Below are 14,705 nucleotides of genomic sequence, written 5' to 3'. Positions count from 1 at the left end.
GTGTCCTGACTCTTGACATGTGGTCTATGTTGTAGTGTCCTGACTCCTGACATGTGGTCTATGTTGTAGTGTCCTGACTCCTGACATGTGGTCTATGTTGTAGTGTCCTGACATGTGGTCTATGTTGTAGTGTCCTGACTCCTGACATGTGGTCTATGTTGTAGTGTCCTGACATGTGGTCTATGTTGTAGTGTCCTGACATGTGGTCTATGTTGTAGTGTCCTGACTCCTGACATGTGGTCTATGTTGTAGTGTCCTGACATGTGGTCTATGTTGTAGTGTCCTGACATGTGGTCTATGTTGTAGTGTCCTGACTCCTGACATATGGTCTATGTTGTAGTGTCCTGACTCCTGACATGTGGTCTATGTTGTAGTGTCCTGACTCCTGACATGTGGTCTATGTTGTAGTGTCCTGACATGTGGTCTATGTTGTAGTGTCCTGACTCCTGACATGTGGTCTATGTTGTAGTGTCCTGACATGTGGTCTATGTTGTAGTGTCCTGACTCTTGACATGTGGTCTATGTTGTAGTGTCCTGACTCCTGACATGTGGTCTATGTTGTAGTGTCCTGACTCCTGACATGTGGTCTATGTTGTAGTGTCCTGACTCCTGACATGTGGTCTATGTTGTAGTGTCCTGACTCCTGACATGTGGTCTATGTTGTAGTGTCCTGACATATGGTCTATGTTGTAGTGTCCTGACTCCTGACATGTGGTCTATGTTGTAGTGTCCTGACTCCTGACATGTGGTCTATGCTGTAGTGTCCTGACTCCTGACATGTGGTCTATGTTGTAGTGTCCTGACTCCTGACATATGGTCTATGTTGTAGTGTCCTGACATGTGGTCTATGTTGTAGTGTCCTGACTCCTGACATGTGGTCTATGTTGTAGTGTCCTGACTCCTGACATGTGGTCTATGTTGTAGTGTCCTGACATGTGGTCTATGTTGTAGTGTCCTGACTCCTGACATGTGGTCTATGTTGTAGTGTCCTGACTCCTGACATGTGGTCTATGTTGTAGTGTCCTGACATGTGGTCTATGTTGTAGTGTCCTGACATGTGGTCTATGTTGTAGTGTCCTGACTCCTGACATGTGGTCTATGTTGTAGTGTCCTGACATGTGGTCTATGTTGTAGTGTCCTGACTCCTGACATGTGGTCTATGTTGTAGTGTCCTGACATGTGGTCTATGTTGTAGTGTCCTGATATGTGGTCTAGGTTGTAGTGTCCTGACTCCTGACATGTGGTCTATGTTGTAGTGTCCTGACATGTGGTCTATGTTGTAGTGTCCTGACTCCTGACATGTGGTCTATGTTGTAGTGTCCTGATTCCTGACATGTGGTCTATGTTGTAGTGTCCTGACTCCTGACATGTGGTCTATGTTGTAGTGTCCTGACTCCTGACATGTGGTCTATGTTGTAGTGTCCTGACATATGGTCTATGTTGTAGTGTCCTGACTCCTGACATGTGGTCTATGTTGTAGTGTCCTGACTCCTGACATGTGGTCTATGCTGTAGTGTCCTGACTCCTGACATGTGGTCTATGTTGTAGTGTCCTGACTCCTGACATATGGTCTATGTTGTAGTGTCCTGACATGTGGTCTATGTTGTAGTGTCCTGACTCCTGACATGTGGTCTATGTTGTAGTGTCCTGACTCCTGACATGTGGTCTATGTTGTAGTGTCCTGACTCCTGACATGTGGTCTATGTTGTAGTGTCCTGACTCCTGACATGTGGTCTATGTTGTAGTGTCCTGACATGTGGTCTATGTTGTAGTGTCCTGACATGTGGTCTATGTTGTACTGTCCTGACTCCTGACATGTGGTCTATGTTGTAGTGTCCTGACTCCTGACATGTGGTCTATGTTGTAGTGTCCTGACTCCTGACATGTGGTATATGTTGTAGTGTCCTGACTCCTGACATGTGGTCTATGTTGTAGTGTCCTGACATGTGGTCTGTTGTAGTGTCCTGACTCCTGACATGTGGTCTATGTTGTAGTGTCCTGACATGTGGTCTATGTTGTAGTGTCCTGACTCCTGACATGTGGTCTATGTTGTAGTGTCCTGACTCCTGACATATGGTCTATGTTGTAGTGTCCTGACTCCTGACATGTGGTCTATGTTGTAGTGTCCTGACTCCTGACATGTGGTCTATGTTGTAGTGTCCTGACATGTGGTCTATGTTGTAGTGTCCTGACATGTGGTCTATGTTGTAGTGTCCTGACTCCTGACATGTGGTCTATGTTGTAGTGTCCTGACTCCTGACATATGGTCTATGTTGTAGTGTCCTGACTCCTGACATGTGGTCTATGTTGTAGTGTCCTGACTCCTGACATGTGGTCTATGTTGTAGTGTCCTGACTCCTGACATGTGGTCTATGTTGTAGTGTCCTGACTCCTGACATGTGGTCTAGTCATTCCTGGAAACCTTTGCCCAGTACATTACATCCTGAATGACATCTCTCTCTGCCAAAAGAAAATAGAGTGTTGCAGTCCTGAATAAATTAATTATGAGGCCCTTTCCCCGTCCCTGTATTTACTAGGAGAGGTATTATTGATGTTTCCAAGAAGGAATAAGGCAAGCTCTTGACGGTTTACCTGAGCCTGCGGTTTTACTTTCTCCCTTCCTGACAGTAACAAGCCTTAAAACTAGACAAGTCATTTGCTGCTTTGGTAAATACGCCATGGCATGTTCTACTGTCTGAGTACATGGCACTGAGATCATTCTCTCTCTGTCAGGCAGGCAGTCAGTCGCTCTCAGGAGATAGGCAGTGGCACCCTATGGGCCTGGTCAAAAGAAGTGCCCTATATGGGGAATAGGGTGCCATTTGGGACGTAACTCCTCCCTGTCTCGGAGGCCGCTGCGTGCCAAGGAGGAGGGTTGAGCAGATAGAGTCTACAGACACAAGACAGAGCCACAATCACTGCTCTGATGCTCGGTAGGATGGCTGTGTTGGCTGGGAGCATTTACATATCCTGTCTAATCGCTGCTGTTGACAAGACTCCAGGAAGGAAGACAAATGTGTGTGTGTGTGTGTGTGTGTGTGTGTGTGTGTGTGTGTGTGTGTGAGCTGCTACAGTATGCTAGTAATGAGTGTCTTTGAGCTGACAGACAAAGCTTGCCGAGCGCCACTCGGTGGCAGATATCGCCCTCCTGCATGGCATGCCAAGCAAGCAGAGGGCGGCAGAACATCTCTCTGAGGGCAGGATGGGGCAGAACATCTCTCTGAGGGCAGGACGGGACAGAACATCTCTCTGGGGGCAGGACGGGGCAGAACAACAGTACTGACAGTGGGGACAGACAACAGTAGTGACATGGGGGCACAGACAACAGTACTGACAGGGGGCACAGACAACAGTACTGACAGGGGGCACAGACAACAGTACTGACAGGGGGCACAGACAACAGGACTGACAGGGGGGACAGACAACAGTACTGACAGGGGGCACAGACAACAGTACTGACAGGGGGGACAGACAACAGGACTGACAGGGGGGACAGACAACAGTACTGACAGGGGGCACAGACAACAGTACTGACAGTGGGGACAGACAACAGTACTGACAGGGGGGACAGACAACAGGACTGACAGGGGGGACAGACAACAGGACTGACAGGGGGGACAGACAACAGTACTGACAGGGGGCACAGACAACAGTACTGACAGGGGGGACAGACAACAGTACTGACAGTGGGGACAGACAACAGTACTGACAGGGGGGACAGACAACAGGACTGCCAGGGGACAGACAACAGTACTGACAGGGGGGACAGACAACAGTACTGACAGGGGGTACAGACAACAGTACTGACAGGGGGACAGACAACCACACGTCTCCCTATTTGGGCAGGACAGGCTAGCTGAGCTGGATGTGACAAACAGCAGTACAGACAGACAATAGTGTCCCTGTCGCTCAAAATGACTGCATTCACACACACACACACACACACACACACACACACACACACACACACACACACACACACACACACACACACACACACACACACACACACACACACACACACACACACACAGATTGAAGTGAGAGTGCTCTCTGCCTCCTCTATAGTATAGTAAGGCATGATAGAGCCCTCTGCTGGCCAACAGTAGAGTTGCTTTGATGTCCTGCATGAAGAGGGCTTTACGCTTCTGATATCTGAGGAAATTAACCATATTTTCTCGTCTGTCAAAAAAGTTGCAAATGACTGTAAAAGGACAACTTAACAATTTACAGGAAAGGTAATCAGTGTTCTGGAAAGGAATCAGTGTAAAAACCACTGTTGTGTTCTCTCTCTCTCAAGCTCCACTGTACCCGAGTCAACGTTGAGGGGAGAGATCTCAGGAGAAGTTCAGAACGCCAGCTGGGGTGTAGAAGCCGGTGCAGTCGGTAGAATACCTCTGGGAAATCTGGACGGCATTCAGATCAAACTCCCCAAACTGGTACGACCCAAAGCTCTACATTAAGAACAAAACAAGAGAGTTTGAACAGTACTGTTAATCCGAGTTCTAGGTTGCGTCCCAAATGGCACCCTATTCCCTATATATTGCACCACTTTTGAACAGAAGTAGTGCACTATATAGTGAATAGGGTGCCATTTGGGACAACTGCCAACGGAACACATGGCACTGCCAGAGACTCTCCGGTGACATTCTTATCAGGTTGCTTCACAAACGGCACCCTATTCCCTGCACTACTTTTGACTAGGGCCCATAGGGATCTGGTTAAAAGAAGTGCACTATATAGGGAATAGGCTGCCATTTGGTACGCACACTGTATAATGACAGACGCTACTGCGCTGAAGGCCCAGTTTGTCCTATCTAAACACTGGGAGCACCCCCAAGGTGAATCCAGTTCTGATGCGTCTGTATGAAAACACTCTATAGGGTGCCATGCTGATTTATCCTCTATATATACACAGTGCCTTCACAAAGTATTCACACCCCCTTGACATTTTCCACATTTTGTTGTGTTACAAAGTGGGATTAAAATTGATTTAATTGTATTTTTTTGTCAATGATCTACACAAAATACTCTGTAATGTCAAAATGGAAGAAAAATTCTAACATTTGTAAAAATAAAACGGTATCTTGATTAGATAAGTATTCCACCCCCTGAATCCCTACAGGTTAGAATCACCTTTGGCAGCGATTACAGCTGGGAGTCTTTCTGGGTAATTCACTAAGAGCTTTGCAAACCTGGATTGTACAACATTTGCACATTATTATTTTTAAAAGTCTTCAAGCTCTGTCAAGTTTTGCCATAGATTTTCAAGCCGATTTTAGACTAAACAGTAAATAGGCCACTCGGGAACATTCAATGTCGTCTTGGTAAGCAACTCCTGTGTAGATTTGGCCTTGTGTTTTAGGTTATTGTCCTGCTGAAAAGTATAATAATATAATATGCCATTTAGCAGACGCTTTTATCCAAAGCGACTTACAGTCATGTGTGCATACATTTTTACGTATGGGTGGTCCCGGGGATTGAACCCACTACCCTGGCGTTACAAGCGCCATGCTCTACCAAATGAGCTACAGAGGATTCACAAAGGTGAATCTGAACCAGGTTTCACTCTAGGATTTTGCCTGTGCTTAGCTCTATTCCGTTTCTTTTTATCATAAAAAAAAAACTCCCTAGTCGTTGCCGATGACAACCATACCCATAACATGATGCAGCCACCACCATGCTTGAAAATATGAAGAGTGGTACTCAGGGATGTGTTGTGTTGGATTTGCCCCAAACATAACGATTTGTATTCAGGACAAAAAGTTAATTTCTATCCACATTTTTTGCAGTTTTACTTTATTGCCTTGTCGCAAACAGCATGCATGTTTTGGAATATTTTTTATTTTATACAGGTTTCCTTCTTTTCACGCTGTCAACTAGGTTAGTATTGTGGAGTAACTACAAAGTTGATCCATCCTCAGTTTTCTCCTATGTCATTTTTTTTTTAGCACAGCCATTAAACTCTGTAACTGTTTTAAAGTCACCATTGGCCTCATGGTGAAATCCCTGAGCAGTTTCCTTCCTCTCCAGCAACTGAGTTAGGAAGGAAGCCTGTATCTTTTTAGTGACTGGGTGTATTGATACACCATCCAAAGTGTAATGAATAACTTCACCATGCTCAAAGAGATATTCAATGTATATCTACCAATAGGTGCCCTTCTTTGCGAGGCATTGGAAAACCTCCCTGGTCTTTGTGGTTTAATCTGTTTGAAATTCACTGCTCGACTGAGGGACCTTACAGATAATTGTATGTGTGGGTTACAGAGATGAGGTAGTCATTTAAAAATCATGTAAAACACTATTATTGCAGACAGAGTGAGTCCATGCAACTTATTATGTGACTTGTTTAGCACATTTTCTATCCTGAAGTTAAGGCTTGCCATAATAAAGGGGTTGAATACTTTATTGACTCAAGACATTTCAGCGTTTCATTTTTAATTAATTCGTAAACATTTATAAAAACATAATTCCACTTTGACATTATGGGGTATTGTGTGTATAGCAGGGTCAAAAAAAAATCTCAATTGAATCCATTTTAAATTCAGACTGTACACACAACAAAACATGGATAAAGTCAACAGGTGTGAATACTTGGTGAAGACGCTGTACTGTACTGATCATTGGACCCAATGAGGATATGGAGGCTGATTCTCACTAACAACATTCATAACATTCTAAATTCTTAGGTCTAATGAAAAGTAATTGATATTTTCAGGTATGGTTGGTTGGAGGGATCAAATCCAGTGTGTTGGGTTGGCTGGGACTTTAGGGTGTCTGTCAGGAATATATTCCAAGTCCAATCAACACTCTATTCCAGTGTTTCTTAAATCATGGTCCTGGGGATCCAAAGGGTTTGATGATAAGCCGATCAGTGGAATCAGGTGTGTAGTGCTAGGGCAAAAATGTAATTGTGTACCCCGTTGGGTCCCCAAGGGCCAGTTTTTCTAAAGTGATCTGGATTTCGCCTACCGGATAGGATTTAAAGCATAGAAATGGAATGAACAGTCACCATGCAAGTCAATTATTCAATAGTTCTATTCATTCTAAGCATTTAATCCTATCCCATAGGCTAACTCCAGATAGATAGATCACTTTAGAAAAAACTGGGCCCAGGACTAGAGCACTGCTCTATTCAGACAGACCGCACCAGGAATATACTTTTGTAGTTCTAATGTTTCACCACCAGATGGCAGCTGATCCACGTAGAACAGAGCCAGAGGTATTGTTGCACCACCTACCTGACTGGCTACCATCTTACTGACTGAATGAACTGGCTACCATCTTGCTGACTGAATGAACTGGCTACCATCTTGCTGACTGAATGAACTGGCTACCATCTTGCTGACTGAATGAACTGGCTACCATCTTGCTGACTGAATGAACTGGCTACCATCTTGCTGACTGAATGAACTGGCTACCATCTTGCTGACTGAATGAACTGGCTACCATCTTGCTGACTGAATGAACTGGCTACCATCTTGCTGACTGAATGAACTGGCTACCATCTTGCTGACTGAATGAACTGGCTACCATCTTTACTGACTGAATGAACTGGCTACCATCTTGCTGACTGAATGAACTGGCTACCATCTTGCTGACTGAATGAACTGGCTACCATCTTGCTGACTGAATGAGTATGCTAAATAAATCTCAGTGAGTGAGTGAGTGTGCTAAATCTTACTGTATTATGTAAACCCGGAAGGCTTAATGTTTTCCTGGAATGTTCCTATTCCTTCTGTGAATAATCGTTCCACACAAAATATTATGGGTGTAACTAACTAAAATAGCCAAGAGTAAAGATAACCAACAAAAATATACTGTTGCTCAATATAGGAGAGAAATGATCTGCTATGAGACAGACCTAAGGTTGTATTGTTGTCCAGACAATAGACTCAGGTGAAGGCACCACCAGGATGTTTATTTGTTTGGTGTGTTTGACCTCTTACCTTTAATATGTTCCTGGCATCGAAGGCCTCCCGCTCCTTCATGTTGTGCCTTCCTCCTGCGGCTTCGGCTAGAAAACACAAAAAGCACCGTGGGTAAACCCTGAGCACCATGGGTAAACCCTGAGCACCGTGGGTAAACCCTGAGCACCGTGGGTAAACCCTGAGCACCGTGGGTAAACCCTGAGCACCGTGGGTAAACCCTGAGCACCATGGGTAAACCCTGAGCACCGTGGGTAAACCCTGAGCACCATGGGTAAACCCTGAGCACCATGGGTAAACCCTGAGCACCGTGGGTAAACCCTGAGCACCGTGGATAAACCCTGAGCACCATGGGTAAACCCTGAGCACCGTATAGGTAAACCCTGAGCACCGTGGGTAAACCCTGAGCACAGTGGGTAAACCCTGAGCACCGTGGGTAAACCCTGAGCACCGTATAGGTAAACCCTGAGCACCGTATAGGTAAACCCTGAGCACCGTATAGGTAAACCCTGAGCACCGTGGGTAAACCCTGAGCACCGTGGGTAAACCCTGAGCACTGTGGGTAAACCCTGAGCACCGTGGGTAAACCCTGAGCACCGTGGGTAAACCCTGAGCACCGTATAGGTAAACCCTGAGCACCGTGGGTAAACCCTGAGCACCGTATAGGTAAACCCTGAGCACTGTATAGGTAAACCCTGAGCACCGTGGGTAAACCCTGAGCACTGTGGGTAAACCCTGAGCACCGTGGGTAAACCCTGAGCACCGTGGGTAAACCCTGAGCACCGTGGGTAAACCCTGAGCACCATGGGTAAACCCTGAGCACTGTGGGTAAACCCTGAGCACCGTATAGGTAAACCCTGAGCACCGTATAGGTAAACCCTGAGCACTGTGGGTAAACCCTGAGCACTGTGGGTAAACCCTGAGCACAGTGGGTAAACCCTGAGCACCGTATAGGTAAACCCTGAGCACCGTATAGGTAAACCCTGAGCACTGTGGGTAAACCCTGAGCACTGTGGGTAAACCCTGAGCACAGTGGGTAAACCCTGAGCACAGTGGGTAAACCCTGAGCACCGTATAGGTAAACCCTGAGCACCGTGGGTAAACCCTGAGCACCATGGGTAAACCCTGAGCACAGTGGGTAAACCCTGAGCACTGTGGGTAAACTCTGATACTGAGAGCGTTGTCGTTTCTAAAAGGATGTATTTGGGTGTTTTTGGAGCCTGTGTTCATGTTTTATCTGTGCCTCTGCAGAACGAGCAGCAGGAAGTTCATCACTGGTGGGGTCTGGTTCTCAAAACCCAGTGGACACCTATAACATGTCATTTACATCCTAAATACACATTTGATTAACAAAAAGGTAAACTTGTCCTTTGACCCTAATGAACAAAACACTTATCTATTGTAATAGGTGGACAACCCTATTTATATAGTGGAGTTTACCCTCAACCACACTGCTTATTACAACACACTGTTCAAACCAGGTGGATCTCACTATGAACTGTACTGGGAGATATGATTCTAAATGAGCCTCTCTCTGAAAAACACTAAACAAATGACAGCCTCACCACCACCACCTTTATTTGTCAATGACCCTGTCTAAATCTAATAGCTGTGATTCTAACATAATGATGACCATTCATCTGGTATGCAGCAGTGACGGAACTAAAAGACTGCATTCTGAGCAATTCCACTAGTCAACAACAAGAGCAGAACCAACAGCAGCCTTCCCTCACTCTCTCTTTGGCCACAGCTCTGTTTGTGTGCAACAGGGCAGAGTGTTTTCCAACAGCAGTGACAAGGGGTTTCATTCAGTTGGCCGTGGATCAAGTCCAGCCCTAGTTCTTTCAAGCATGAGTTTACACAGGGCTGGCCAGAGACAGGCCAACAACACAAGGCTGGCCAGCTGAGAGACTGGCCAACAACACAGGACAAAGGGAGGGGTCTGGCCAACAACACAGGACAAAGGGAGGGGTCTGGCCAACAACACAGGACACAGGGAGGGGTCTGGCCAACAACACAGGACAAAGGGAGGGGTCTGGCCAACAACACAGGACAAAGGGAGAATTGGCCAACAACACAGGACAAAGGGAGAATTTGCCAACAACACAGGACAAAGGGAGGGGTCTGTCCAACAACACAGGAAAAAGGGAGGGGTCGGTCCAACAACACAGGACAAAGGGAGAATTGGCCAACAACACAGGACAAAGGGAGAATTGGCCAACAACACAGGACAAAGGGAGGGGTCTGGCCAACAACACAGGACAAAGGGAGATCTGGCCAACAACACAGGACAAAGGGAGATCTGGCCAACAACACAGGACAAAGGGAGAATTGGCCAACAACACAGGACAAAGGGAAAATTGGCCAACAACACAGGACAAAGGGAGGGGTCTGTCCAACAACACAGGAAAAAGGGAGGGGTCGGTCCAACAACACAGGACAAAGGGAGAATTGGCCAACAACACAGGACAAAGGGAGAATTGGCCAACAACACAGGACAAAGGGAGGGGTCGGTCCAACAACACAGGACAAAGGGAGGGGTCTGGCCAACAACACAGGACAAAGGGAGGAGTCTGGCCAACAACACAGGATAAAGAGAGGGGTCGGTCCAACAACACAGGATAAAGGGAGGGGTCGGTCCAACAACACAGGATAAAGAGAGGGGTCGGTCCAAGAGCGTCCACTAAAACTCTGTACCACTTTAGGAACAGAGACTGTTCAAATCTAGGGAATGCTATTGTCGTTGTTGTTGTTGTTGTTGTTGTTGTCGTTGTTGTTGTTGTTGTTGTCGCTACATCCGTGTTGTTGACATGGGGGTAGTGTGTTTCACTAATGCCTTTATGCTGACTGACTCAGTGCCCAGTGACTCTGACTTAAAGCCCATCTTTATGCTGACTGACTCCGTGTCCAGTGACTCTGACTTAAAGCCCATCTTTATGCTGACTGACTCAGTGCCCAGTGACTCTGACTTAAAGCCCATCTTTATGCTGACTGACTCCGTGTCCAGTGACTGACTTAAAGCCCATCTTTATGCTGACTGACTCCGTGTCCAGTGACTCTGACTTAAAGCCCATCTTTATGCTGACTGACTCCGTGTCCAGTGACTGACTTAAAGCCCATCTTTATGCTGACTGACTCCGTGTCCAGTGACTCTGACTTAAAGCCCATCTTTATGCTGACTGACTCCGTGTCCAGTGACTGACTTAAAGCCCATCTTTATGCTGACTGACTCCGTGTCCAGTGACTCTGACTTAAAGCCCATCTTTATGCTGACTGACTCCGTGTCCAGTGACTCTGACTTAAAGCCCATCTTTATGCTGACTGACTCCGTGTCCAGTGACTCTGACTTAAAGCCCATCTTTATGCTGACTGACTCCGTGTCCAGTGACTGACTTAAAGCCCATCTTTATGCTGACTGACTCCGTGTCCAGTGACTCTGACTTAAAGCCCATCTTTATGCTGACTGACTCCGTGTCCAGTGACTGACTTAAAGCCCATCTTTATGCTGACTGACTCCGTGTCCAGTGACTGACTTAAAGCCCATCTTTATGCTGACTGACTCTGTGTCCAGTGACTGACTTAAAGCCCATCTTTATGCTGACTGACTCTGTGTCCAGTGACTGACTTAAAGCCCATCTTTATGCTGACTGACTCCGTGTCCAGTGACTGACTTAAAGCCCATCTTTATGCTGACTGACTCAGTGTCCAGTGACTGACTTAAAGCCCATCTTTATGCTGACTGACTCCGTGTCCAGTGACTGACTTAAAGCCCATCTTTATGCTGACTGACTCTGTGTCCAGTGACTCTGACTTAAAGCCCATCTTTATGCTGACTGACTCCGTGTCCAGTGACTCTGACTTAAAGCCCATCTTTATGCTGACTGACTCTGTGCCCAGTGACTCTGACTTAAAGCCCATCTTTATGCTGACTGACTCCGTGTCCAGTGACTCTGACTTAAAGCCCATCTTTATGCTGACTGACTCCGTGTCCAGTGACTCTGACTTAAAGCCCATCTTTATGCTGACTGACTCAGTGTCCAGTGACTCTGACTTAAAGCCCATCTTTATGCTGACTGACTCAGTGTCCAGTGACTCTGACTTAAAGCCCATCTTTATGCTGACTGACTCCGTGTCCAGTGACTCTGACTTAAAGCCCATCTTTATGCTGACTGACTCCGTGTCCAGTGACTCTGACTTAAAGCCCATCTTTATGCTGACTGACTCTGTGTCCAGTGACTGACTTAAAGCCCATCTTTATGCTGACTGACTCTGTGTCCAGTGACTCTGACTTAAAGCCCATCTTTATGCTGACTGACTCGGTGTCCAGTGACTCTGACTTAAAGCCCATCTTTATGCTGACTGACTCCGTGTCCAGTGACTCTGACTTAAAGCCCATCTTTATGCTGACTGACTCCGTGTCCAGTGACTGACTTAAAGCCCATCTTTATGCTGACTGACTCCGTGTCCAGTGACTGACTTAAAGCCCATCTTTATGCTGACTGACTCCGTGTCCAGTGACTCTGACTTAAAGCCCATCTTTATGCTGACTGACTCAGTGTCCAGTGACTCTGACTTAAAGCCCATCTTTATGCTGACTGACTCAGTGTCCAGTGACTCTGACTTAAAGCCCATCTTTATGCTGACTGACTCCGTGTCCAGTGACTCTGACTTAAAGCCCATCTTTATGCTGACTGACTCCGTGTCCAGTGACTCTGACTTAAAGCCCATCTTTAAGCTGACTGACTCTGTGTCCAGTGACTGACTTAAAGCCCATCTTTATGCTGACTGACTCTGTGTCCAGTGACTCTGACTTAAAGCCCATCTTTATGCTGACTGACTCCGTGTCCAGTGACTCTGACTTAAAGCCCATCTTTATGCTGACTGACTCAGTGTCCAGTGACTGACTTAAAGCCCATCTTTATGCTGACTGACTCAGTGCCCAGTGACTGACTTAAAGCCCATCTTTATGCTGACTGACTCAGTGCCCAGTGACTGACTTAAAGCCCATCTTTATGCTGACTGACTCAGTGTCCAGTGACTGACTTAAAGCCCATCTTTATGCTGACTGACTCAGTGTCCAGTGACTCTGACTTAAAGCCCATCTTTATGCTGACTGACTCAGTGTCCAGTGACTCTGACTTAAAGCCCATCTTTATGCTGACTGACTCAGTGTCCAGTGACTGACTTAAAGCCCATCTTTATGCTGACTGACTCCGTGTCCAGTGACTCTGACTTAAAGCCCATCTTTATGCTGACTGACTCAGTGTCCAGTGACTCTGACTTAAAGCCCATCTTTATGCTGACTGACTCTGTGCCCAGTGACTCTGACTTAAAGCCCATCTTTATGCTGACTGACTCCGTGTCCAGTGACTCTGACTTAAAGCCCATCTTTATGCTGACTGACTCAGTGTCCAGTGACTCTGACTTAAAGCCCATCTTTATGCTGACTGACTCTGTGTCCAGTGACTCTGACTTAAAGCCCATCTTTATGCTGACTGACTCGGTGTCCAGTGACTCTGACTTAAAGCCCATCTTTATGCTGACTGACTCGGTGTCCAGTGACTCTGACTTAAAGCCCATCTTTATGCTGACTGACTCCGTGTCCAGTGACTCTGACTTAAAGCCCATCTTTATGCTGACTGACTCCGTGTCCAGTGACTGACTTAAAGCCCATCTTTATGCTGACTGACTCCGTGTCCAGTGACTGACTTAAAGCCCATCTTTATGCTGACTGACTCCGTGTCCAGTGACTCTGACTTAAAGCCCATCTTTATGCTGACTGACTCAGTGTCCAGTGACTCTGACTTAAAGCCCATCTTTATGCTGACTGACTCAGTGTCCAGTGACTCTGACTTAAAGCCCATCTTTATGCTGACTGACTCCGTGTCCAGTGACTCTGACTTAAAGCCCATCTTTATGCTGACTGACTCCGTGTCCAGTGACTCTGACTTAAAGCCCATCTTTATGCTGACTGACTCTGTGTCCAGTGACTGACTTAAAGCCCATCTTTATGCTGACTGACTCTGTGTCCAGTGACTCTGACTTAAAGCCCATCTTTATGCTGACTGACTCCGTGTCCAGTGACTCTGACTTAAAGCCCATCTTTATGCTGACTGACTCAGTGTCCAGTGACTGACTTAAAGCCCATCTTTATGCTGACTGACTCAGTGCCCAGTGACTGACTTAAAGCCCATCTTTATGCTGACTGACTCAGTGCCCAGTGACTGACTTAAAGCCCATCTTTATGCTGACTGACTCAGTGTCCAGTGACTGACTTAAAGCCCATCTTTATGCTGACTGACTCAGTGTCCAGTGACTCTGACTTAAAGCCCATCTTTATGCTGACTGACTCAGTGTCCAGTGACTCTGACTTAAAGCCCATCTTTATGCTGACTGACTCAGTGTCCAGTGACTGACTTAAAGCCCATCTTTATGCTGACTGACTCCGTGTCCAGTGACTCTGACTTAAAGCCCATCTTTATGCTGACTGACTCAGTGTCCAGTGACTCTGACTTAAAGCCCATCTTTATGCTGACTGACTCAGTGCCCAGTGACTCTGACTTAAAGCCCATCTTTATGCTGACTGACTCCGTGTCCAGTGACTCTGACTTAAATTATTAGGAGGTTACTATGGGTCAGTTCAGACAGTGGAAAGCCTGCTTTAAGAGAACAGTGACACTTATTTTGCTTTTTTTTTTTCAAGTATGTGCGTGTCCTCTGGTAATTGTCCTTGTTTTCAGGCTGAAGCTCCAATACACATCAGGTGAACACACATCA

At 46.4% G+C, this 14,705-nt stretch overlaps 1 protein-coding gene across 2 annotated transcripts in view; it reads right to left on the bottom strand.

The window, feature by feature from the left end:
- LOC311126239 (activating signal cointegrator 1 complex subunit 1-like) overlaps window positions 1-14,705 on the bottom strand; it is a 40,144-nt gene that overhangs the window by 20,163 nt on the left and 5,276 nt on the right. Inside the window, exons 8-9 of one of the 2 annotated variants that reach the window (XM_084200255.1) lie at window positions 7,950-8,017; window positions 4,312-4,454 (exon numbers count right to left, since the gene is read on the bottom strand). In XM_084200255.1, coding sequence (XP_084056381.1) covers window positions 4,338-4,454; window positions 7,950-8,017 — 185 coding nt within the window. In that variant the 3' untranslated portion in view covers window positions 4,312-4,337. Of the gene's footprint in view, window positions 1-4,311; window positions 4,455-6,390; window positions 6,840-7,949; window positions 8,018-14,705 lie in introns of those variants that run through there. The other variant, XM_084200256.1, reaches the window with a different exon arrangement.

The sequence above is a fragment of the Coregonus lavaretus genome, assembly GCF_964263955.1.
Source record: "Coregonus lavaretus genome assembly, contig: HAP1_SCAFFOLD_355, whole genome shotgun sequence".
Taxonomy (NCBI): Eukaryota; Metazoa; Chordata; class Actinopteri; order Salmoniformes; family Salmonidae; genus Coregonus; species Coregonus lavaretus.
The sequence above is the reverse complement of the archived record's forward strand: the minus strand, read 5'-3'. Positions and strand labels throughout refer to the sequence as shown.